Source organism: Bubalus bubalis, chromosome 8 (genome assembly GCF_019923935.1).
Source record: "Bubalus bubalis isolate 160015118507 breed Murrah chromosome 8, NDDB_SH_1, whole genome shotgun sequence".
In the NCBI taxonomy this organism is placed as follows: Eukaryota; Metazoa; Chordata; class Mammalia; order Artiodactyla; family Bovidae; genus Bubalus; species Bubalus bubalis.
In genome coordinates this window covers 26052604-26079651 of record NC_059164.1, presented here as the reverse complement: position 1 = coordinate 26079651, position 27048 = coordinate 26052604, and the positions used below count along the sequence as shown (strand labels likewise).

At 36.2% G+C, this 27048-nt stretch overlaps 1 protein-coding gene and 2 pseudogenes across 6 annotated transcripts in view; 2 read left to right on the top strand and 1 right to left on the bottom strand.

Moving 5' to 3' along the window:
- Positions 1-27048, top strand: part of SNX13 (sorting nexin 13) — a 146068-nt gene that overhangs the window by 40666 nt on the left and 78354 nt on the right. For all 6 annotated transcript variants that reach the window (XM_025290941.2, XM_025290939.2, XM_044946508.1 and 3 more), the window contains 4 exons: positions 9232-9344; positions 12102-12204; positions 15045-15134; positions 16202-16323. In XM_025290941.2, the coding sequence (XP_025146726.2) occupies positions 9232-9344; positions 12102-12204; positions 15045-15134; positions 16202-16323 (428 nt within the window). The remainder of the gene's footprint in view (positions 1-9231; positions 9345-12101; positions 12205-15044; positions 15135-16201; positions 16324-27048) is intronic.
- Positions 4557-7449, top strand: LOC112586461 (annotated as a pseudogene).
- On the bottom strand, positions 17666-18378 carry LOC102407402 (annotated as a pseudogene).

Here is a 27048-nt window from a genome sequence, read left to right as displayed (position 1 = left end):
GTTGTTCCATGTCCAGTTCTAACTGTTGCTTCTTGACCTGCATACAGGTTTCTCAGAAGACAGGTCAGATGGTCTGGTATTCCAGAACTCTTGAAGAATTTTCCACAGTTTTTTGTAATCCACAGAATCAAAGGCTTTGGCATAGTCAATAAAGGAGAAGTAGATGTTTTTTCTGGAACTCTCTTGCTTTTTTGATGATCCAACAGATGTTGGGAATTTGATTTCTGGTTCCTTAGGAGAGTCCAAAGTCTGTTCTCTGGAAGCTCTGACAGTCTATTCTTCTGTGATCGAAAATAACTGTTTCCACTTAGCCCCACTCTCCACATGTAACCAGGAGAGTTTATGCCTGGCTCTACATCAAAGTTACTTAATCAGTCTGCCTTTGATGGGCTTGACTTGAGAGATAATTTCACAACTCAGCTCCTTGATTGTGCTAGTGTGAATTCTGAATCAAAAAGAGGTTAATGATTTTGCAGAGGTTACACAGAACTTTAGTGGCAAACTGGAACCTGTAATTTCTGATTCTGTTTTTAGTACTGTATTATGCTACCTTTTCTATCATAGAAGTCTGTGATGAGGATCAAATGAGAGAAATGGTAGTATGAATTAATAGACATGAAATACTACAATGTAAATTACTTCCACATGCTTTCTACTATCGGGAGACATGCAACACTTTTTACATTGTCAACTTCTTGATTCTTAAGCATCATGGCAGCAGGGGTCATTTTTTATGTCTTTGTGTGTTATTTCCATTATTTATGTAAGGAATATGTGGATGAACTGATTATCTAATAAAACTTATACTTTATATTTATGTACTTTGTACTCAAATCAGGAATTTATTACATTCATTACAAGTAGTTTTCTGACTGTAATTTCTTGGGAGGTATATTAAGCTGATTAATTAAATAAAAGAAACCACTTATTTATGATTTTAATTTTTTTTTTTACTCTGACTTTTAACTTCAGGCAGTTGTCAACTGACAAATTTTAAGGTTCCTTAGGAGTCAGAATTTGAATAGAATCAAATCCCACTCTTACTGTTACTAGCTGTGTGACCTTGGACCATTTTTTAAAAATCTTCTCTGTACTTTAGTTTCTCTATTGTTAAACTAGAAATAATAATAGTGATTAAGCTAAAATTGATCACTAGACCAGTGGTCTCCAACATTTTTGGCACCAGGGACCCATTTCATGCAGTACGATTTTCCCATGGACCAGGGAGAAGGGGGATGGGTTTGGGATGATTCAAGTGTGTTACCTCTATTGTGTACTTTATTTTTATTTTTGTTACATCAGCTCCACCTCAGATCAATAGGCATTAGATCCCAGAGGTTAGGGATGCCTGCACTAGAGCATAGACTCATTTACTACCCAGAAAAACCATACAACATAGATGAAGAAATGAAGGCATGGAGCGGTTACACAGTTAATAAATAATGAAAGTTAGATTTTCATTCAGTTGAACTCCAGACTTCATGTTTTTTGAGCACTGTGCTATATTACCTTCTCGATTACTTCTTAAGTTGTTCTGAGGAGGACATGAGATACGCATGTAGAATGCTTGGTACAATTTTGGTTTTCAGAGGTTCTGGAATTGTGAGTAAGGTTTTGTGGACTTAGGGATTAATTTTGGTAGCATTATAGATATATAATTGTCCTTAGTTCTGAACAGTTCTGGTAAATTATTAGAAATTGAACTATCACAAACCCCATCCCAGACATAATGGACCAGAATCTGTATTTTAAGAACTTGCATTTTAGATCCTTAAAGTTTGAGAAGTACTGCAAGAGATGATTTTGGATGTTTCTTCCATCTTACAGTTGTGTGTCGATAACCTTAGGGAAGCAGACATATGGATATTTCAGTGTTATTGTGTTTGGAGAAGAAAATAGTAATTTTAATGAAGTATTATTTTACTGAAAAGTATTATTTTAATAAAAATCACTGTTACGTGGATTTATTTCTATTCTTTGGCTTCCATTCTGAATTTGTAAAAATATTCTGATATAGTACAAAACTGTCCTAAATTGTATCATCCTGTGTCATCTAAGAAAATAATCAGAACTCAGAAACTTAGAATGGTTTTAGATGAAATATTTTTCTTAATCTCACTGGATAATAAGATTATAATATTAGCCAAACATATAAATGGGAACCCTAAGTATAACATAAAACTTCCTTATTTTGGACAGTTCTCTATACTGATGTTTCATTGTTTAGTTCAGTTCAGTCGCTCAGTCATGTCCGACTCTTTGCAACCCCATGAACTGCAGCACGCCAGGCCTCCCTGTCCATCACCAACTCCCGGAGTCCACCCAAACCCATGTCCATCGAGTCAGTGATGCCATCCAACCATCTCATCCTCTGTCGTCCCCTTCTCCTCCTGCCCTCAATAATTCCCAGCATCAGCGTCTTTTCCAATGAGTCAGCTCTTCGCATCAGGTGGCCAAAGTATTAGAGTTTCAGCTTCAACATCAGTCCTTCCAGTGAACACCCAGGACTGATTTTCTTTAGGATGGACTGGTTGGATCTCCTTGCAGTCCAAGGGACTCTCAAGAGTCTTCTCCAACACCATAGTTGAAAAGAATCAATATTTTGGTGCTCAGCTTTCTTTATAGTCCAACTCTCACATCCATACATGACCACTGGAAAAACCATAGCCTTGACTAGACGGACCTTTGTTGGCAAAGTAATGTCTCTGCTTTTTAATATGCTGTCTACGTTGGTTATAACTTTCCTTCCAAGGAGTGTTTTAATTTCATTGCTGCAATCACGATCTGCAGTGATTTTGGAGCCCAGAAAAATAAAGTCTGACACTGTTTCCACTGTTTTCCCATCTGTCTGCCATGAAATGATGGGACCGGATGCCATGATTTAGTTTTCTGAATGTTGAGCTTTAAGCCAACCTTTTCACTCTCCTCTTTCACTTTCATCAAGAGCCTCTTTAGTTCTTCACTTTCTGCCATAAGGGTGGTGTCATCTGCATATCTGAGGTTATTGTTGTTTCTCCTGGCAGTCTTGATTCCAGCTTGTGTTTCCTCCACCCCAGCGTTTCTCATGATGTGCTCTGCATATAAGTTAAACAAGCAGGGTGACAATATACAGCCTTGACTTACTCCTTTTCCTATTTGGAACCAGTCTGTTGTTCCATGTCCAATTCTAACTTTTGCTTCCTGACCTGCATATAGGTTTCTCAAAGAGTCAGGTTAGGTGGTCTGGTATGCTCATCTCTTTCAGAATTTTCCAGTTTATTGTGATCCATACAGTCAAAGTCTTTGGCATAGTCAGTAAAGCAGAAATAGATGTTTTTCTGGAACTCTCTTGCTTTTTCCATGATCCAGCGGATGTTGGCAATTTGATCTCTGGTTCCTTGGCCTTTTCGAAAACCAGCTTGAACATCTGGAAGTTCAGGGTTCATGTATTGCTGAAGCCTGGCTTGGAGAATTTTAAGCATTTATTTACTTAATATTTGAAGTTAAATATTTAACTTCATATTTTAATAACTTTAATATTATAAGATTAACCACAAAATAAATGTGCACTTGACTTACTTGATTGGAAATGTTTAATTTTATTAATCCCTGAACTATAGAAATTTCTCTCAAACTTAATTGAGGTAAAGGGTCTTCTGTAGTTTTTTTTTTTCATCTGACAGTAATGTCTGTTTTGTTTACTGTTGATTTGCTAGCATTTGGCACATTGTAGGTATTCACAAATATTTGTCAAATGAATGAATTAAGAGTTTTTTTTTTTTGATGACTTTTGCTACCATTTTCCAACAAGTAGGAAGACAGTTGTAAGATTCTGAAAATTTGAGTTTTTAGACAGTTGAGCATCTCTTCATGTTAAATAATTGAGTTAATTATCTTTCCCAGATTATATAATTATGTTTCTTTCTTGAAAATCTATTTAATTTTTAACTTTCTTGATATTCAAACAGATGGAAAATATGTTTATACTGTTTAAAGCAAACACCTTGTTAAAAACCAGGACATTTGAGTACTATTTGAGAAGCCCCGTGTGTATTGTCCTCCAATTGCATGCTGCCTTCCTTCCTTCATCTCCAGAGACAGCCATTTTGCTTGGTTTCATAAAACCTCTGAATAGTAAGTTGTTAACCAGTAAGTTGTATAGCTTTGAAAACTGGCTAGCAAGCATAAATATAACTTTGTAAAGAAGGAGCAGTATTGCTAATATTGGGTCAAATCTCATTGAAGAAGGTAGGTTAGATAAATTATCTGGGTCATGGTCTGGTTTGGCTCTCCTGAGAGTTTATAAGAACTCTTTTCAGGAAAGTCAGTGGAAAGCTTTATTTGAGTGGATCTTGGTTGAAATAGCATCTGTTTCTTGTAGTTGGCCATCTCGCAGTACTGTAGTGTGGATCAGGTAACTAGGTATTCTGCAGAAGTATTGTCAGAGGGACTGAAACGCTCTGTACTTTCTTCTAAGCCACCATGGCCTACTTTTAGCTCTTATATAGAAGTCAGGGGAGGCACAGCCTGGTTCCCCAAACATAGAGTCTTGTAGCCTAGGTCTTACCTTAATCAGAATGAAGTAGTGGTGGGTCTGGTGGGGCTGTTGGCTGTGCCCCTGCTTGTGGCCTGTCTGCAGTCCCTGCCCCCTGCCCCCAGCTTTCACCTACTCTTTACTCAGGGAAGTCATCAGGCAAATTTTTTACTTTCAACGGACTTCTAATCTTCTACCATGGGATCTTCTTCTCCATGGGATGTGGTTGGGAATCCAGAGATAGTTGTGGTTTTACATGGCTTTCCAACATCCAGCTATGATTAATTGGTACAAAATTTCAGAAGGTCAGACCCTCAGGTTTCATTGAGTGATTGCCCTCAATTTCCTAGCATTTGGCCTCAGCAACAAACCGAGACCACATCACTATTCCATATTTGAGCAGGCCATCATGAAGGTGCTTTGTGGCATCTGGGACTTCAGAACCGTAGGATCAACCTGTTATCTCACAACTATTAGGGATATTGTTGCTCAGAAGCTGTTGTGTAAGTTCAAGCAGAATTGATCTGGTCTGCTTGCCATCTAGAGTTTCTTTTTGTCAAGTGGAGGTTTATTTCTTAAGACTGACTGTCCTCTCCTTCTCCAAAAACTTCTCAAGAGATGGAAGCATGCTGTCCCTCTTCCTCACATAGTTGATGAGGAATTCTCTTGAGATCTCACCCAGTCTTCAGGCTGTACACCCACCCCTCTGAGAGTGAGCTGTGGGACATGTGGGCAGGGATATGTGACAGTGATGGGAATGTGGTATTGACAGTCTTTGCAGTACATCAGTCAGAGGAAGTTCAGAAGATGCTGGTGGGAGCTCTGTCTGTTTCCATTCCCATGCATTTTATCTATGGGCCATTGGATCCAGTGAATCTCTAGGGTTTTTGGAGCTATGTAGGAAAACACTGCTGTGGTCCACAGTGTCGATTTTGGATGACCACATCAGCCACTGTCCACAGCTAGAGGATCCATGGGCTTCTTGAATGCATATATGGACTTAATTAACTCATTCTGAGCTGGACAGAGTAGCTTCCCAGTATTACCTCCACTATTCCTTGTGCTGTGCTCACTTCAATTGTATCTGACTCTTTGCAGCCCTATGTCTGTAGCCCTCCCGGTTCCTCTGTCCATGCAGTTTTCCAGACAAGAATACTGGAGTGGATTGCCATTTCCTCCTCCAGAGGATCTTCCTGACCCAGGGAGTGAACCTGTGTCTCTTTGACTCTTGCTTTGGCAGGTGTGTTCTTTATTACTAGCGTTACCTGAGAACCCCTCTTCCTTATCTCTTGTGTATTCCAGTTAGGAAGAAATGCCCAAAAGAGGTCCTGGCCACCAAACACTTCTCTTATAGAAGTCCACCTGACTCGCATTGGTGAAGAGCATATAGTAAAAAGCCAGCAGAAGCTGTAAGGGTGACCTGATAGTCCACCTTCCATTCCTTTGACATCTGATCAAGTTGGACTTGCCTTTGTCTTTGAGTTATTAGAACGTTCTGATGGGCACTACTGCTCACTGATGCAGAAAATTTGACATTCTTTTGCATAAGAGTCTTTGGAACACTTCTGTGGACTTTTCTGAAAAGTACTGATTTTTGGTCCTGATTGAAATTATCTAAAGGTGCTGCCTTCACCACCCTTGAATGGCTTTGAGTTCAGCCTTCTCTAAGCCACACAGCTTCAAGTGAGAGTCTCCTTCGTCATAACTTTGGTTTTGGTTTCATTAACTGCTTCTATTTGTAGACATTTTGTTAGACTTTGGTTTAAATAATGCCGTATTCTAAGTATACTTTAAGACTATGATTTAACTACATGGATTATATTTTTATATTCTGTAAGGATACTAAACCAGCAGACAGGTACCCTAGCAGAGTAGTTTAACCTTAGTAAGTATGTTTCATTTCAGAATAAATTGAACTAAATTCAAGCTGTTTACAGAATTTCCTAAAATTACAGGATATTAAAGACAGTAGCCTCTGTGCCAGAGATTTACTGTTACTTGCTGTTAAAACTGGTCTTTCCAGCTATTAATGGTGGGACTATTCATACCTTAGTGTGTGGAGGCAGGTCCCTCCTGAGCTGGAGTGGAGAGGATGGGATCTTGTACAGTCCACATCACCAGGCTGAATGTTTATTGACCACTTAACCTTCTTGTTGGTTGTCCCAGAGAGGGTTCCTTGTGTAGCTTAGCAGTTCCTGTACTTTACAGACAGGAAAGTCTCAGAAACTTTAAGAACAAAGTCTGAAAGGCCTATAAGCAAATGGTGCTAAATACTTTTTTTTAAAGCCACAGTTTCATTGTTTTGGTTAAAACAGGATTATTAACTAGTGATTAAAAAATTTTTATTAGCAACTTCAAGTATAACAACTGGAATAAGTCTTTATTTTCTATATATAAAAATGAATTTTGACAGAAAAAAAAAGGTCAGGGAAGACCACTTCTGCAGGTGCAGTAGTAGCCCCAGCTAATTCAAGGAGCTGATCAGGAAGGCAGAGTAGAAAGTTCATCAACAGGCATTGTCGTCTGGTTAAAAAGATGAGTGGCCAGGGTGAGGAAAAAAGATAGTAAAAATATGAATGAAGTAGAGTTGTGTAGGCCTATGTAGAAGAAAAAATAAAAGAGCCCTTTACGGAGGAATATGAAAGAAGATATGAATAAAGGGAAAAGTACTATTTGGGGATAGGAAGACTCACTATTATAAATTCTCCTTAAATCTTATCCAAGATTCTGTTCATGTGTTAGTTAATCATTGAAAACTTCTTAGACCAGTCATAATTTATTTTCCTCCATAGCCTTCATCCCCATCTGATACTAATTTTTTTGTTTATTCACTGAGTTGTGTCTGACTGTTTGCAACCCTGTAGACTGCAGTTAACCAGGCTTCCCTGTCCCTCACCAACTCATGTTCATTGAGTTGGCAATGCCATTCAACCATCTCATCCTCTGTTGCCCCCTTTTCCTCCTGCCCTCAATCTTTCCCATCATCGGGGTCTTTTCCTGCGAGTTGGCTCTTTGCATCAGGTGACCAAGGTATTGGAGCTTCAGCATCAGGCCTTTCAATGAATATTGAGGGTTGCTTTCCCTTAGGATTGACTGGTTTAATCTCCTTGAAGTCCAAAGACTCTCAAGAGTCTTCTCCAGCCCAGAATTTGAAAATATCAATTCTTTGGCTCTCAGCCTTCTTTATGTTTCAACTCTCATTTGTACACTACTGGAAAAACCATAGCTTTGACTATACAGACCTTTGTCAGCCAAGGGATGTCTCTGCTTTTTAATACGCTGTCTAGGTTTGTCATAGCTTTCCCTCCAGGGAGCAAGCGTCTTTTAATTCCATGGCTGCAGTCACTGTCTGCAGTGATTTTGGAGCCCAAGAAAATAAAATCTGTCACTGTTTTCTCCTTTTCCCCTTCTATTTACCATGAAGTGATGGGACCGGATGCCATGATCTTAATTTTGTGAATGTTGAGTTTTAAGCTAGCTTTTTTACTCTCGTCTTTCACTAAATATATTTATTTCTTTGTCTTTTTTTCGTCTGGAATGTAAACTTATGAAGGTATGTAAATTTATGAGAGTGTGCTTGTTGTTCTTCCCTAATTAGAATGTCTTATTCCTTGTGATATCCCCAGCACTTAGAGCTTAGAGCACAGAGGAAGCAATCAATGACTGGTGAATGAATAAATAAGTAAAACTTTCTCTCATAATCCATAGTACTTATTGTCTATTCCATAGTTTTTTGGTCATTAATTTTGTTCAGTTTAGCATATTTTCTATTATTTTCTTTTGGTTTCTGTTGCTTTCTATTATTTTCTTTTGGCTCAGTGTCTAATTGTTTCATTCCTGTAAGACATTCTTCTCTGTGCTCCTTGATGGCAGGAGTGGAACAAATACATCCTTTGTATACTTCACTGCTGCTGCTGCTAAGTCACTTCAGTCGTGTCCGACTCTGTGTGACCCCATAGACGGTATACCTCACAGTACAAGGCAAATGGATGTAGGAACTTGTTGAACTGAATACATTTATTTACTCATAATAAATTGCTAGAATCCAGTTTGCCTTCAACAAAATGAGTGTTTTTAATAGATAATACAGTGTATTTCTAAATGAAATGGGAATTGTTTTATAAAGATGGAGAATTTTTAGAGATGTTTTGTTGTACTCATGGTAAATTTTGGTAACTGTAAGTTATGCAATTATAATTTTACAAATCTCTATGCACAATTTGAGCAAAAGAAAAATATAATTTTCAGTGAGAGATGGATTTATTACCTTGAAATTTTAATTTTTAAAAAGTCTCATGCTATAGTTTTAAAAAAGAGTATTCTAAACAAGTAAAATCTGTACCTTTTATACTTGCTATTGCATATATAAATATGTAAATATTTTTATTATAAATACTTTATCACTTCTCATGCCAGTATATCATTCAAGAGTTTATATAACTTTTTCTTGTTCGTTTATTTTCCCAGTGGATTTTTTAAAACACTGCTGATACACTATAAATTTATTTCTACTTATAGATTTGATGTATCATTGGAGATAAATTTCCAGTAATGTACTGTCAAAAGTAAATATTTTTGAAATTATTGAAACAGCACTGTGAAATGCTTAAAAGGAAAAAATATAAACTATGAAAAAGTTTTGTTGGTTCTTTTCTAGTTCCAAAGTTATTGGAAAGTTATTTATTTATTAAAAAGATTTTTTTTCTGCTTTGTTTCAGACCAGTCTATCCATATGGGGATGGGGAAGCCTTGGCATTGTCCTTTCTCTAATAACATTTGGACCCTTTGTAATATTTTATTTGGCATTTTATATCCTCTGCTTTGTGGGTGGGTAAGTATTCTCAATGATAATTTTATAGTTTATGTCATGTTCAGTTGTTCAGAATGGAAACATGACCATGAGACCTCAATAAGAAAAAAAAATGACCATGAGAAATGGCAGCATGCTTTGTGAATGCTGTTATTTTTACCAAAGTTAAAAATAGTAAAATTAAGATACCTATAGAAATAAAAGTATCGATAGTTACGATTTGTACCAGCAGTAGGGGTAGTTATATTCAAAAATAAATTTTATTTTATGGTGATAGAAACTTTTGTATCATTTGAAAAGTTAAGAATTTTTTATTCTTTTTGGTGTTTTGTAAAATTTTTAAATTCTTTTGTTGAAGTTCTGTGAAAGTTTTTAGATAAAGCGAGATATAGATAGGCTGTAGAAGAACCACTAAAAACTCTGAATTAAACATTAAGGCACATGAAAGGATCTGAAATTCCAAGTTCATTTTATGTCATAAATTGATCTGTTATTCTGTTCCAAATTATTGATCTCACTGAAACTTGCTGCCACAGTAAGGGGACTTCAATTTATATACTAACAAGCATCCCCACATCATCTCAGGATCAGTTAATTAAGCATTCCCAGGTTACTCAGTTACAGTCAATGAGTATCATAATTCCTGAGTCAAAAATCTTTCTTATTTTGGCTCTCATTATGAAGAACAATGGTCCTTTATTTAATGTAGCTTTATATAGTTTAATGCCTTATGAATTTTAAAAGCAAAAGCAGGCTTTTGTATATATTAAGTAAAATAATTACTATAATATGTAAAATAATATAAATAAAAGTATATAAGTAAAATAATATAACTGAAAGTCATCTAAGTTTTAATTTTTTTCATTAAATTTTAAAAATATGTTTTTGTTCTTTTGCCCACTTAACATGCAAGTCAGAAGAGAATTAATATATTTTCTTATGGAAGCTGCCAGGTGTTTTTTTAATTGGGGATGGTTTTGGCTAGTCAAACTTAAGTTTTTGAGTTCTGCAATTTACCTGTGTACAGTGTTGATAATTTACCTGTATACAGTGTTAATAATGTATACGTTCTGCTTATAGTAAAGCTAATCACATTTGGTAATGTAAAGAAAACCTTTGATTTTTTTTCTTTTTTCCTTTTGGATTGTTATTTTAGGATACTTTAAATACCAGTGTGGGTTATTTAATGGCATTCCGTTATGTTTGGTCATGCAGTTTTCTACAGCACCTGTTTTTTCTTAAACCTCAAGGCTGAAGCTATGAATTAGGTTCTAAGATCAGACTCTTCTTCGCTTTCTTTCCTACTGTCACACTGTGGGCAAAGGTGCACATTTTATCAGTCTGTTTTATGATAATGTTTTTAGAAATACATTGTTAATGTAATATAAGCATTTTATTGTGTCTAGGTAAAACTAAAATACAAGACCAACTTGATTCTTAGTAATAATGTTTGATACAACACAGATATGTGAAATTTACTTATAATTCTGTGGCCAGTCTTTTAAAAAAGAAACAGACTTGAGGACATAAATTGACTTGAGTGTATCTGTTTCTCCACCCGCCTCCCTGTGCTGAAGAGCAGTGATGTAGCAGATCGCCACAAAAAGCAGAGGACCTTGAAAATTTTCCTTTCAGTAGCTGAGGCTGACTATGTTTAATTTTTCACTTTCTCTTCTTGTCACTATACTCTTTCAATCATTGTAAGATTACTATAAATCATTATAAAATTAAAATTTAATTTTCTTTTATGGATTTCTTGTCTACTCAGTAGTGCTTCAATTTGTTTGGTCAATTTTAAATGTAGGAAATACTGATAGCATTTAATCAATACTTTAAGTAGTTCTAAACCAGTATTTGTCTTACTTTGACTCCATAATTATTTTAAAAATAGCTTTTTGGAATATATTTATGTTTCTTTTTAAATTCCAGACTTATTTCAAATGAATTATAAATTGGATCATCTTTTTCCTGTATGAAAGAAAGAAAATGAAGTCGCTCAGTCGTGTCCGACTTTTTGCGACCCCATAGACTGTAGCCTACCAGGCTCCTCTGTCCATGGGATTTTCGAGGCAATAGTACTGGAGTGGATTGCCATTTCCTTCTCCAGGGGATCTTCCCAACCCAGGGCTTGAACCCGGGTCTCCTGCATTGTAGACAGACACTTTACCGTCTGAGCCACCAGGGAAGTCCTTAGGACTGTAATTAATTTATATTAGATACTTCTAAGCCAAGTTTCCTAAATAGCTTTCCAGTCACTTACATTGTTTGAGAACTCCAAGAAAGCTTAATACAATTACTGAATAAGGCAGAATTTTAAATTAGCAATTGGGATACAATATAAATGCAGATAATTAAGTCAAATCTATATCTGTAAATGTATTAAGTATACCTAGCCTTTGTTTATATACCTAGTGATAAGTTATCTCTCTCTCTAATTAGTTAACAGAACTATAGAAATACATCTCATTTGTCTTTATCCTTGGTTATTAGCTTACCTGCTTAATTAATGAAGGCTTATTATCCTAAAGTTTGAAAATGTTGCCTGAGATTCTTATGAAATAATATTGAATGAAAACTTGGAAAGGCATTATTGTATAAATTCACAAAATGTTTATGGTTTTTTTAAACTTCAAAACTTAACAAAATCTGTCAAGGCCTTGCCTTGCCAAAGTCACAAACTGACTTTTTAGTGCATGATTAACTGTCTATTAAATCAGAAAAATATGTGTTAAATTGTAGTGAAATTTTGTTTTGTATCTATAATTAAATTTCTTTCAGGGGTTTTGTTGTTACTCTCCTGTTTGGAAAAACAAACTCAGAGAAGTACCTAGAGCAGTGTGAACATTCATTTCTCCCTCCAACATCAACTGGGATTCCTAAGGTAAGAAGGGTAAAGGAATGTAAGACCTTAAAGCCCTGCTATGTGTGGTGTTGATAATGTGATTGCCTTTATAAGGCTTGGCACATCTTCCGATAGTTCACTAATGCTCACTATAAACTTATGAGAGACTACTGATCAGGCTTAGAAAATGCATGTTGGATGTTAAAGTGAGCATGCAAATTTGAGGAAAAGATAAAAATTTGGAATCTTTTCCTGCTGTCTTAACATAGAATTTTGATGCATCACGGCATCATATCATTGTCAATTATTGAAATGTCAATGAATGTACTATTTTGAATGAAGTAAATGCATAGGAACCAGAGCGGGGAAAATGGGCATTTTTTCTTAAACTCACTTGAAAAGTAGAGCTTGCAGTTAGGCTATGCTGTTTCTATAATTTTGTTACCTCAAGCTCAATTTTATGTCTTTTGTGTTGCAATTTTTCTTTTTTTTCAAATATCGTACTATATAAATAAAATTGAAATTCCATACTAGATACAGGCTTCAGATTCGCAATTCCTTCAGTTATTATTGTGGGATTGTAATGATTTTTCCTGTATGAAGAGAAGAAAATGGTCTGGAGTCGGTGCCAGTAACTGAATTTTATAATTATTAACATGTCCATTATGTGCTAATATGACTTTCATATTGATAAGTAAATACAGTTTTTCTAATACTTAGTCTAACCTTTAAAATAATCTTTGAAACTTACCTCTGCCCCCCTTTAAAACTCCTGTTAATGTGTATTCTCTGAATTTGCTTACAAATCTTTTTTGAGGTAATGAATCTTTTTTTTTTAATTGAAGTATAGTTGGCTTACAGTGTTGTATTAATTTCTGGTGTACAGCAAAGTATCTCAGTTACACACAGACATGCATTCTTTTTTTAAATATTCTTCTCCATTACGGTTTATCCCAGATTTGATACAGTTCCCTGTGCTGTACAGTAGGACCTTGCTGTTTGTCCATTCTAAGTGTAATAGTTTGCATCTTCTAACCCAGAACTCCCAGTCATTCCCTCTCCCTCCCCTCTTCCCTCTTGGCAACCACAAATCTGTTCTCTGTGTCTATCATTCTGGTTTATAGATAGGTTCATTTGTGCCATATATTAGATTCAACATATAAGTGATACCATATGGTATATCTCTTTCTCTTTCTGACTTACTGCATTTAGTATGATAATCTCTAGTCACATCCATGTTGCTGCAAATGGCATTATGTCATTCTTTTTTATGGCAGAGAAGTATTCTGTACTCTACACACTGTACTGTACTGTACACATGCACACACCCCCCCCTTTTATTTAGCTGTTGATGGACATTTAGTTTGTTTCCATGTCTTGGCTGTTGTGAGTAGTGCTGCTGTGAACATAGAGGTGCATGTATGTATCTTTTTGAATTACAGTTTTGTCCAAGTATATGCCCAGGGATGGGATTGCCTGATCATATGGTAGCTCTATTTTTAGTTTTCTGAGGAACCTCCATACTGTTTTCCATAGTGGCAACATCAACTTACATTCCCACTAACAGTGTAGGAGGGTTGCCCTTTCCCCACACCCTCTCCAGCATTTGTTATTTGTAGACTTTAATGATGGTCATTTTGACCAGTATAAGGTGACCAGTATAATGTCTTCTTGAAGAAATGTCTATTAAGGTCTTCTGCCCATTTTTCATTTGGATTGTTTGATTTTTTGACTTTTTTTTTTTGAATCATTTCTTAGCCATCCATAGTTTCTATTCATTTGAATGGTACATAGAGAGGATGATGCAAAATATTTTAAATTATGATTTTAAACAGCAATAAATCATAATCTAGATTGGTTAAATCTTTATGATCTATTTTTTGGTATATGGTTTAAATAGTGATTTTGATTTGCTTTTTCTAAAATGATTTATAAGTATATTTTATGAAAATCTTAGTGGTTGCATGGGATAACTTGAAACATATGTTTTTAATATGCATTTGTGCTTTTTAAAAAATGTTTTTATCTGTTTATGACTGTGCCGGCTCTTTGTGCTGCGTAGGCTTTTTTCTAGTTGTGGCACGCGGGGGCTGCTGTCTAGTTGCCGTGTGCGGGCTTCTCACTGTACGTGGCGTCTCCTGTCGCACAACCCACGTGCTCTGGAGTGCGTGAGCTTCAGTGGTTGCAGCGTTTTCGCTCAGTGGTTGCGGCTCTCCGGCTCTAGAGCACAGGCTTAGCAGTTATGGTGCATGGGCTTAGCTGCTCCACATCAGGTGGAATCCTCCCAGATCAGGGATCAAATCTGTGTCTCCTGCATTGGCAGTTGTATTCTTTACACTGAGCCACCAGGGAAGCCCTGGTTTGTATTAATTAAAGAGTATCCTACTACTTTTTACCATATTTCCAGGTCACTGATCTTTCTGAAAACTATGGACAAAAGAAATTAATTTTTTTTAGTTGCTGAGAACCATCCCTTAGTAGAACTTAATTTAAAATATGTTAATTTGGCAGCTGGTATACTCCTTTGGGTTGGGAGGGAGGAGGAAATGAGGGTGTGTTTAATAAAGACCATTATTAATTTGACTCACCTGAAACACTAATTTATGGTTTTAAGTTTTCATTGAGATATGATAACAGTATACCTGATATTTTCAGTTTCTCACATTCTAAATAATGTTTGCTGATTATTGTTACTGAGGATATCTAGTTTTGTTAATTTGAGACATAGTGTTTGCTTGATACCTGAGTCTCAAGAAATAAGGTTATTTACTAGCTTGAAGATAATGAGAGGGATGTTACAGGCAATATTTAGTTAGAAATAAACTATAGATATTTTGAATCAAGAAACTATGCAATAAAACATTATGATTCCCTTTCAGTGCTTAGAAGAAATGAAACGGGAAGCCAGAACTATAAAGATTGATAGAAGATTGACAGGTGCCAATATAATTGATGAACCTCTCCAGCAAGTGAGTTTCAGTATGTGGTATTTGAATTCCATATATTGTGTGCTGGGTGCATTTCTCTTGAATACTAAGAAATAATTTTGCTATTTATGTAATATGCTGGAAATTCATTATAATGCTGTTCTTGGATTCTCTATGTAAACTTGCTGCCTTATTTATGAACTTATTTCTATGTGTTTGCTTTGTATTAAACCCTTTTGGTTGAATTTACATTGAGAAAAAAAGTTTTTATTAACATCTGATAGTGTTTCTAATTGTTTTAAGAGTTACAATGTTGCTCTTCAAAAATTTTTGCTCTTCATTGATGAGTAAGCTAGTGGTTTGATAAGTCAGAGGTTTTTCTACTAGTTTTGTAACTTTTTAAAATGGATATTACTGGCTTCATTCAAAAATACTTTAAAAATTAAAATTATTCTCTCCCAAAATACTTTCACTGATGCCCAATTATATGACTATTGCAAATAATATGTGCCTTAAAATTCTAAATATTATTTTATAGATAAACCCTTATTTAGTTTATCTGATTTGCAGAAAAATTATACATTACGTTGTATTATTTGCCATTTATTGGGTAATAATGCTGTTGACACTATCACTGGTATTAGAGTTAAGTGAATTATGTCATCTTTGTCATTTGACTGCAGTGAATCTGATTATACTCTCAAAGAAAACATTTTTTTCAAGATTACTAGGGTCTCTTGATATTATTTTGCACCTCATTCCATCAAACTAAAACTCTTCATTGTATTTTAGCATTGGAAATTAATGTTTCTGCATGCTCCATCTTTAACCTGAATTTGGGTAAGGCTTCACCATAGATAATTCTTTATTTTAAAAAAAAATTAGGCAGTAGATGAATTGGGCTACCAAAATAACTTAATTTAATAACTTAATTTTTTGAAATGTTTTTTAGCATATTGATGCTCTTGTAATGAAGACAGTTATTTACTACCACAATTTATTAGGTAGAGAATAAATGAAAAATTCAAATAATCTTTTTAAGTTTTAGTTTGCCACTATTACCTTTTAAATCCTTAAAAACTGTATTTTTTCCTGTATTTTTGTTTTAGGTTATCCAGTTTTCCTTGAGGGATTATGTCCAGTATTGGTATTATACACTAAGTGATGATGAATCTTTTCTTCTTGAAATTAGGCAGACTCTTCAGAATGCACTCATTCAGTTTGCTACTAGGTAAGGTCACTGGATTGTATTTATGCAGAAAAATTTAAATATTGTTTGTATCAATAGGGAAAATAACTTTTAAATGGAAGGAGAAAATTGGTTATTCCAAGGTAAGTAAAGCAGTAGATTGTTATTGTGGGCTAACTCTTAGTTTATGGAACTAGAGCCCTGAAAAACCTTTACTCTTTTACAACTGCAGAATGTTTATCTTGACTAATCCCTGTTTTCTAAGTCTGTGTGTCAGTTTCTTCCTCTGGACCCAGTTGTCCAGTCATGTGACAGTTCAGAGTCTTTCATCCCACATATTGATAATACTTTTTCCCCTCTTACCCAGATACTCTTTTTTTTATATATAATTGCAATATAATTCTTTTATTTTATTGTTCTGGAAATAAGATTTAGTACAGTTAAACTCAAAGTAAATATTGAACCAAGGTGGCAGGGCCAGACAGTCAGAACATGACTCAGAAATCTGGCAGTGAAAGACATTCTTGGACATGATTAGGAGGTGTTTCACTGTCATAAAACAGTAAGGCAGGCGAGGGATTCTGAAACATAAGGCAGGATCAGGTCCTGTACCTTAGACATTAAGGAGCTTGTCTCAGATTGGTGTAAGGAATGGTTTGTATTCTGATGCCAACTGACCACTAGAAACTTCAGAAGGTTTTTGTTATTGTTGGCATTTTTAATATTAATATTTATATAAATATATGAAATATATAAATATGTGCAAATATAGATGCAGTGTGTGTGGTGTGCATATATATCTATATATATTTGTATGTCTGTGTGTGTGGTAAAAGTAAATGTAAACATATAAACAGGATGGATCCCAATCTTCTAGAGTCATTTCCTCTGGAGTAACAGAGGAAATATTTGTTTGAGCCCCATGCAATTTCCATTTGTCTTCTATTGGAATAAGTAGAGTATCTTTGACAGTTACCTGGCCACAGAATAGTATAGGAGTAGCTGCTGGCAACACAAATAAGCTAGCTTGTTCCTCCTTATTGGTCACACCTTAGCATGGTTCCTGCAAGTCTCCTACTCAAGCAGGGCCTAAGTAATAAACAAAGCATTAGCAAAAAAAATCCCAGAGTTACTGCATTTCTACCCTCTTGAATAAGCCTTTCCTTGGCTTGCACTGAGAACCCATGCCCCATAGGTGCTGTTCTGACTAGATTGTATGAAGTGAGTGGGAGCAAGAGACAAAATGGCTAGAGCAAAATTGGGAGCTGCTGATCCCAATCTGGAGATACAACTTAAGATGCCCACAGACTTGCAGGGAAGAGGTGCAGAGGAATGGTGTGGCAGGGCTCATGTCTTGGGGGAAGCAAGGTGTCCTTGCTTGGCTTCACTTAATGGGCTTGCCCTGGGCAGCCACAGCCTCCATGACGCCACACATGGGCTCTTCATTTCCCAGGGAATTGCATGGGCTTGATGGGCTGCAAGTTCTTGTTCAGTGGGAATACCAGGAGGCAGGTGCAACTCCACGATAGCCTCTTCAGAGAGCCCCTCCAGAGGGCTGACGATGCCCTGAAGCCTGATGCTAAGGGATGTATTCAGTACCCTCTCCCCCTCCTCCATATGGGGAACTATTTTTTCATTCCAAAGGGGCAGAACTCTAGCAGTAGTGCCCTTCAGACTTTCACAGGAGGGTAGCTGATGGTTATTGAGGTCTGCATGCCTGCAGTCTTACTGGTGTTGCTGTTGAAGGGATGGTCAGGCTTCACTGGAGATGGTAGAACATCACAGCATCTCCAGATCTTTACCTGGGCTTCATCCTGATTGGCAGCAACATCTGCCTTATTGAGGCTAAGTCTGCACTACTGGCAGCCACAGCTGATCAGTGGCATCTGGTGTAGTCCAGAGAGTCCCAATTGCTTGCTTCTGCACCTGGTAAAGCAGATGTTAGACTCCTAACCAGTATCCTGTAGCACCTGCATGTTGTGCTTCACCTCCTGACGCCCACTGTGCTCATGTTGGCTTCTCACCAACCAGTGAAGCCGTCCTCCAGGTCCATGTACTCTTCCTGTGTGGGATCAGCACCAACCTGTAGCCATCCATGGTGGTGGTTCTGGGGGATAGATTGGGGCTCACTGAGGTTCCAAAATCACCCCAGATAGTCTGCTTTATTCAAGTGCTGTGAGAAGAGCTCAGTGTAACTGCCCACTTATCTTAGGCACATACCTAATGGAGTCCTCTTAGAAGAGCTCAAAGGAGCAGTCGGTGGAGAATATTCAGTTTATTTATTTACTTTCAGAAGAGTAGTATATTTTAATGAGATTTCCTCTAAGAAACTTTTCTGAGATATACTAAAATTCTCACTTTACAAACACCCCCTTATATACTGCCTAAATATTTTGGTCTGTATCCTTGTATTTAAACTACTTGATTTTTAGAGGGGCCATTTCATGTGCAGAAATTATATTTTAAAGAAAGGATTTTATATTTGGGTAAATTTGCTATCTTCTTTTTTTTTTTTTTTAATAGAAGATTTTTCTACCCAATACATGCAGTGATTTTCCTACAAGCCTATGGCCTCAAGGCAGGAGGCTACATTGCTGTGTCACAAGTAGGTTCTCAAATCTGAAGGTGTTATTCTCTAGCCAGCCCCTCTTCTTCCCCATTTAGGTTCTTGAAATGCACTTTTGTACTTCTGAGAGTCTTGGAGAGTAGAGCTTTGCCCTAGGGCTCTTACTTTGTTTCTGTTTCTGTCTGAATAGATATTTCCAGCTCATGCTGCCCTGTCAAGACTTTTCTTCTATAATTCAGTTGATCTTAAGGTTTGGAGTGGGAGATGAATTCCTCAGCCTCCGGTCACTGAGGCAGGCTGCAGTAGGTTTCATAGTTTGAATTTTAACCTTACTTAGATAGATTGAAGCCCCTTCTCTTTTATGATTAACAGCAAACATTTGGAAAGTAGCCAACCATAATTATGAGTGTAGATGCACTGTGGAATATAGAAAATATACTAACATATAATCAAAGAAGTCAGAAATTGGATTTTATGTCCTTTAGTTCATATATGTAACATTATTGCATGTTGGGTATTGTCTAGGATCAGTATTCTGAATCCGTTGGTCACTGCTTTTTATAGTAACACCTTTCTAATGACTTTTCCCCCCCTCTCTGCAAAGATGGGAGTAAGAAGAGTTCATTATTCTTTTGTTTGCCTGCTTAAGATTATATTAAAATATAAAAAATTTTAGACCTAGAAAGAACTTTGAACTAGTAATTGGAAGACTTGAGTGAGTTTGTATCCTCTTCTCTCATTTAGCTATGGGACTGTGAGCAAGTATTCTAAATTTTTTGGATTTTGGTTTTTCTCATGTGTGAAATAAGTGTCATAAATACCTGCCCTGTACTGTATTCCTCACAGGGTTTTGGTCTGGAGCAAATTCATGTGTTCTTTTAACTCATATTTTGTGTCTACTTTGCCTCGGCCAGATGCTGCAGATTTGGCAGTGAATGAAGCAAAAATCCCTGGTCGGTATAATGTAATGGAAATAGTTCATGTGAAATGTTTTAAAAATTGTGAAGAATTTTAGAAATTTTAAGTTTTTATGTCACCCTTCACCCATAATTTCACAGATGAGGAAGCTAAATTCCAGAAAGATTAAGCAATTAGTCCAAGATTATCTGTTGAGTTGGGGGCAGAGGAAGAATCATTCTTAATAGTCACTATTCTGTCCCCCAGTCCCTACCAGATATATTGTGATCTAGGTTATCATCTTAGTTTCCCCCACCTTTCTGTCATATCACTGCAGTGCTTTGCCTGTTCTTTGATCTTCTAACTACCTTTTCTTTAAACTTCCTGTTACAGTTTTTTTTTCCCCTTTCTCTAGCATTCTATTATTGTTCAATTGCTCAGTCATATCCAACTCTTTTGCAACCCCATGGACAGGCGCCTCTGTCCATGGGATTCTCCAGGGCAGGATACTGGAGTGGGTTGCCATTTCCTTCTCTACTAACATTCTGTGCTTTCAAGCTAAATATTGGGTGATTATAGGAAGAACCAAGTTTCTTCTATGATCTGAATTTTGTCTTTGCTTGGTCGTTGGCCTTAAGTTTTGGGGCAAATTAATCAGCCTCTCTTGAGCTTTAGTTTCCTTATTCATAAAAAGCTGATAATGTTACTTTTGAGACTGCTTTCAGGCTAAAAACGATATGATGTAAAGTCTGTAGCATATAGTGAAGCTCAATTAATGTTTGTGTCTTCTCAATGAATGACTTTATTTTTGTCTTTCATTGGCTTTTTCTAGTAAAGCCATACTAAAATACATGTTTTCACAGGGGCTCCTTGACTATTTCCAATGAGAATATCAAGAAAATTAAGTGCTTATAATCATTACTTGAATACTTCTTAAATTCTTACTCTTGTCTGCTGTGCACTGCGAAGCGTACGTTATCTCTTCTCTCCTTCAAATTTCAGTCTTGTATCGAGTTTTTAACCAGGGGCCCATGAAGCTTTGAAGATTTAAGCAAAATTTTCTGTGCTTTTTTTTTTTTCCTTCTGAGTGGTTCCATAGATTTTATTTTCAAAAATGACCTGTGAACCCCAGAAAGATTTAGAACCACCAAATTCTAGTGTTCATATTTATTTGGCACCTTGAGGAAACAATCACAGAATATCAGCATCAAACAAAATGCTAATTTTGTTGTAACAGGAGAGAAAGGATGTATGTAGTCTGAAGTCCTGGTTTTGAGCTTTAGTCTGTTATCCATTAAGCTGTGTGGCACTGGTGGTACAGTGGTAAAGACCCACCTGCCAGTGTGGGAGATGGCGGTTTGATCCCTGGGTTGGGAAGATCCTCTGGAGAAGGAAAGGCAACCCATTCTAGTACTCTTGTTTGGGAAATCCCATGGACAGAGGAACCTGGAGAGCTATAGTCCACGGGTCACAAGATGTCGCACATGACTTAGTGATTAAACACCATGACCTTGAATGGATAAGAAACATAATTTCTTTGCATCTAGTGATAACCTGTATCTGCTTATCAGGTTGTTGTTAAGATTAAATGGCATCAGATATGAGAGAGTACATTGTAATGCCACACGTCATCCTAACCTTAGTACCTGTTTATAGTAGCAGTTTGGGGAAGGAAACCTTCCCAGGGAACTCTTTAGTTCTCTGTGGAACCTGGGCATTAACCTGGAACTTTAGGGGATGAATCTGTGATAACCTGTATATTTTTAATTCTCTCTTCAAATAAGATAGCATGACATTGGAGAGAAAGCCCTGGGAGATCTGTACTGTAATTCTACCTGTACCATTAAGTTACAGTATACTTAGAAAATTTCCTAACATATCTGTAAAATAGTGATACTGATACTTGCCGCAAACTCTGAGTTGTGAGGGGCAAATGAGAGCATATGCATGAAGTGTTTCATAAAGTGTTTGTCAACCAATAAATGATTCTTTGAGCAAGTTATTTAACTTTCTGTGCCTCAATCTCAGCATCAGCAAAATGAGGTAATTTTCTCATAGGGTTGTTATAATAATTATATGAGAGAAAAGAACATGTAAAACACCATAGGAATCTGGCACATAGTATGTATTCAGTGAATGTTAACTTCTTTTTTGTTGTTTTTGTTATTTTTTACATTCCTGGGAATATATGCACACAGATTCTCTTGTCTTCTTAGCTTCATTGTTTTTTGAGGGGGAAGGGCAGAAGAAACAATATTAAAACACATGAAATGGAGAGAAAGTGGTTATTTGGGTGTTATTTAAAGGATTTGATCTAGAGGTAGAATGGACCAGAGTACCTGATCAAAACCTGATGTGGATTGAGCCCAAAACTGGACTTCAAGAATGGGTGTATGTAGAGGTTAGTGGTTAATTGTATATTTTTATAATTCTTATACCATACTGTTCACCCACTTTAAGTTGTTGGCTCTCAGTGTATTCAGAGTTGTACAGCCTTTATCACAGTTAATTTAAGAATGTTTTAATGACCCCACCAAGAAACCTGATATCCACTAATCAGTCTCTTCCCATATCCCACACAAGGCTTCTACCTCTAGGTAGTCAACTATATATTTTTTCTGTCTTTATCGACGTTTTACTTGAATGAAATAATATAATACATGATCTTTTGTGACTAGCTTCTTTCACTTAGTGTAATGTTTTCAAGGTTCATTCTTGTTGTTCAGTTCAGTTCAGTCGCTCAGTCGTGTCCAACTCTTTGCGACCCCATGGACCCAGCACGCCAGGCCTTCCTGTCCATCACCAACTCCCAGAGTTCACTCAAACTCATCTCCCCTGAGTCAGTGATGCCATCCAACCATCTCATCCTCTGTTGTCGACTTCTCCTGCCCTCAATCTTCATCCTTGTTGTAGCATATATTACTAGTTACTCCTTTTCATTGCCGAATAATTTTCCATTGTATGGACACACCATGTTTTGTTTATCCATTCATCAGTTGGTAACCATTGGGGTTGTGTCTACTTTTTGGTTTTTATAAAGCATGCTACTATGAGCATTCGTGTACATGTTTGTGTAGACTTGGTGTTCTCATTTCTCTGCGATGTATACCTTGAAATGAAATTTCTGGGTCATATGGTAACTCTTTAATCTTTTGAGGAACTGCAAACTTTTAAGAAGTAGCTGCTCATTCCTGCCAACAATGTATGAGTATTCAAATTTCTCTGCCTCTTTGCCTGTACTTGTTATTGTCTGGCTTTTGATTAAAGTCATTCTCCTTGGTCTAAAGTGGTATTTCATTATGGTTTTGATTTACTTTTCCCTGATGGCTAATGATATTAAGCGTCTTTTCTTGTGCTAATTAGTTTTTTGTGTATCTTGCACAGAGAATGCCTTTCAGAGCTTTCCCCTGTGTTAAAACTAGGCCATTGTTGACTGTACTGCATTGCTTCCTGGTTTTATAAATACAGTTTTATTGTTTTATTGGACAGTCGTGCTTATTTGTTTGCATTTTGTCCATGGCTGTTTCTGTGCTTTAGTGGCAGAACTGACTGAGGTAACGTGGCCTGCAAAGCCTGAAACCGTTCCTGTTTGGCTCTTTAGGAAAAGAGTTTGCATCCATTAAAATATTAAGAAGTTATTCAAGAAATAGGAAAAATATTGGGATAAAACTCATATACAAAGCAGTTGTACACTGTAGGATTTTAGGTGTGTTAAAAATTGTAAATATGTGAGCAGAGCAAACAGAGAAAAAAATAGTAAAATATTAACAGTGATCTTTGGATTGTGGATGTATGGCTAATTTATAGCTGATATATAAAAATCTAAAGAAAGAAATGACATTTTACAAAACAGGCATACATTATTCTTGTAGCCCAAGACAGGAACATTTGGTGCTCAGCACTAAAAAAAAATATATCTAGGATGACTTTTTTCAACTAAATTTATTTTCCTGTTTTTTATATTACTATGAGCACATAAATAAAAGAATCCTTTTTTCAGCTATATATGACATGTTTTGTACAGATAGCCATTGTATCCTTACTTCCTTGGGAAGTTATCTTGAAATTAGTGCTTAAATATAGTTGTTTTTGTACATAATGGGGTAGTCAATACTCAATAGATTATTGTTAACCGAGTTTCCATTTATGACTTCTTGGTAATTTTTTTCCTACAGAATTTAATGTAATTCACTCTTGGGTCTACGAATGTTTCATTTATCAGATAAAATTTACTGAAAACCTTGTTTATTAAAATACTTAATAAGATGAATTTAATTGTTAGTACTTAACATTATACTTAAGATGCACACTTAGCCCCAGGTTGTTTTTTTTTTTCTTTTTCATGTAGCTTAAGGCTTCCAACTCTGTGTTCTTTATACTCAGCCTCTAAATTAGGTGAGTGTGCTTTATGTGTGTTCTTCTAATTTTTTCTTTATATTTGGAGATTGAAGTTCTTTAGAACTTCTGCATTGTTGACCTCTTTGAAGCATTGGCGCCAAAGATGTAGAACTGGATGGATTTTTTTATGTGGAGTTGTAGTTCACTGAGTACCATTTCCATACTATGGCTATATAAAACTGCAGGCCCAGATTTTTCTCCATTTCTACCAATTTGTTTATAACTTTTATGAGTCAGAAGATTTCGTGTAGTTCAAGGTGTAGCAGATAAACTGAACTGAAACTCAGGAATCCTGTTTTTGTTTTAACAAAACCTGTATCTCAGTAACTAATCTGGAATAAATAATTTACATTTTTGGCCTTGTAATTATAAAGGTTTGTGGTACTTCTTTCAGATCTCTTTCAGTTCTGAAATACTGAGATTGCCTGATACAGTTGTTACTAATCTTGATCTGTTTGCCTTCACTCATATCTCCTCTTCAAAACACTCACATTCTCTATCACACCCCACATTTTGAATACCATTTGGAGAGTTATTTTTTTAGATTTAATTTACTTTGGGATTAAAGTACTTCTCTGGTCTGCTGTTTTACTGATAGTAAATCTTAAAGTAGGATGATGATAAACTATATTTAAACCTTTTATTACATTTCTGCATGGTCAGAAAGGATGCAAGACTTCAAACATCTAAGATATTTACTAGACCAATCTTTTCCCTATAGTTAAGCAGTTTTGTATCAATGAAACTTGACAGTTTTTTACTTGATTATCCAAACTACTGCTCTTCTCTATAGAATACTAAAAACAATAAATTTGTAGTTTTGTAAGTCTGCTACTTTAAGTTCCCACCGTGGTTGATTTTAAGCTGTGAGCATAAAGTCACTGCATGTGGGGTTGGGAGAGAGATGTGCTCATTTGGCTCTCCCCCTGCAGCACATGGGGCTTCCCAGGTGGAGCTAGAGGTAAAGAGCCCACCTGCTAATGCAGGAGGTGCCAGAGACATGGATTCGATCCCTAGGTCAGGAAAGATCCCCTAGGGAAGCGAATCCCATGTACAGAAGAGCTTGGCGGGCTACAGTCCATAGGATAGCAAAGAGTCGGACTTGACTGAAGCTACTTAGCATGCACGCATGCTGCAGCACCCAGGGGGAGGAGGTGCAGCTGAGGGAAGGGAGCAGACTAATTATAACCATAAAGTAGTGAAACTTGTGTCCTCATGGTTGCTAACTTAGCTCCTGTGAAAGAGTGATTCTCCATGTATTTTTGAGGATTATGGTAGAGAGTGATCATAAGTTTAATGTACATTTAGGAATGTTGTGAAAAAATCAGTTTAATTATTTTATACTCAGTCCTTATAACTAAATTCTTGAAGTAGTTTTTAAAAGGGAAGCAAAAATGCTCTAGGGAAGTGGTTATGGTAACTTGAAATATTTATGAGCAAATTGAGACTGAAAGAAGGGAAAGTCTTTAAATGGATTTAGAAGCAAGTTTACAATTCTTTGCTTTTAAAATATTGCTCAAATTCAATTTTAGGCTGAAGCTTTTGATGCTAACAGAGTACTCCCTCAAGGACTCTTAAGGATGGAAACATGGAAAGGTTTATGTATTTTAAAGAGTATAGCCTTTATGATAGTGAATTCTGAGGGGGTTAACTGTCTGATTCAGTGACTCAAGGAAGGAATTTTTTTCTTTTACAGATAGGTCACTCACTTTCGGCAAAAGATGGCTGTGAGTCAGGTGATCAAAAAATCTAGTGGAATAGAACTTCTCAAAATGTCTTCAAAGATGCTTGTCAGAATCTACCCAGTAAAACTAGGAATTTTGCTAGTGATTTAAAAAAAAAAATGTCTGATATTTCTTCTTTAGAAGGTAAAAGACCTCATTTAGGAGATTAATACATATTATTGTATTTTATGCAGTTGGTTATTATATTGCCCTTACTGATTAATATACATTTAAAAAGCCTTTATATGTGATAAGTGTGTATGACTTTTGATATACATTCACACATATACAAACACGAATACTATACAGTGTATATACTATGCAGTATACTGTGTCATTCTTAATGTTTTAAAATAATATCTTAGTAATCATTCCTGTGAAAAAATAATACAGCCTAAGGAATGAAACATTAATCATAGGATTGTTTCTGTGGGAAGATCAGTTTTGACTGTTTTCATTTTGATATAAAGGACTTTTTCCAGGACAGTGTTCTGCCAAGTGTGTGAAGATTGCCTCTACTGCCCAGTAGTCACCCACTTCTTTAGTTAGGCAAGTCTTCGTGATGACTACGTGATCAACTATGGGTTGATTATGCTCATTCCCTTCTTTTGCTTGTTCCTATATCCTTACTTTCCCTGTTAAATGGTACTCATTCATCAATCATAGTACTCATTCATCAAGATTTTTTTAATTCATCTTTTTTGACTTATGACATAGCACTTAACTTCTGCTTATTTCTATGTGTGACTCTTTTTGGAATGGTACGAGTTCTGTACTACTGTAGTAGAAATTCTCCTTAGTTAGCCAGTCCATTCCCTTTGTACGACATACTGACTCATGCCTGTAGCATTAAAGCTAGGCTAATAGACTACTTTCTTGTACTTCTGCCCATTTCTGTTCCCACTTTTTGAGATTTAAACTTATCAAAAGTCACTTGTATTAATAGATTCTTGGGCAAAGAAAATTTCATATAATAGGTCTGTGGTGTGAGCTGAACAGGGATACTTTAGAGGAGCAAGACAATTGAGTGTGTTAAAAAAGGAAGTTGTATTTGTTTCTGAACCTGTGTACCCTGGTTATACTTTTTATTATAATCATATAATTTAATTTGCCCCTACCTATTTTGAAGAAATATGAGTATGACAGGGTAGTTCCTGTGAAAATGAGGTCACTTGCTTTGGA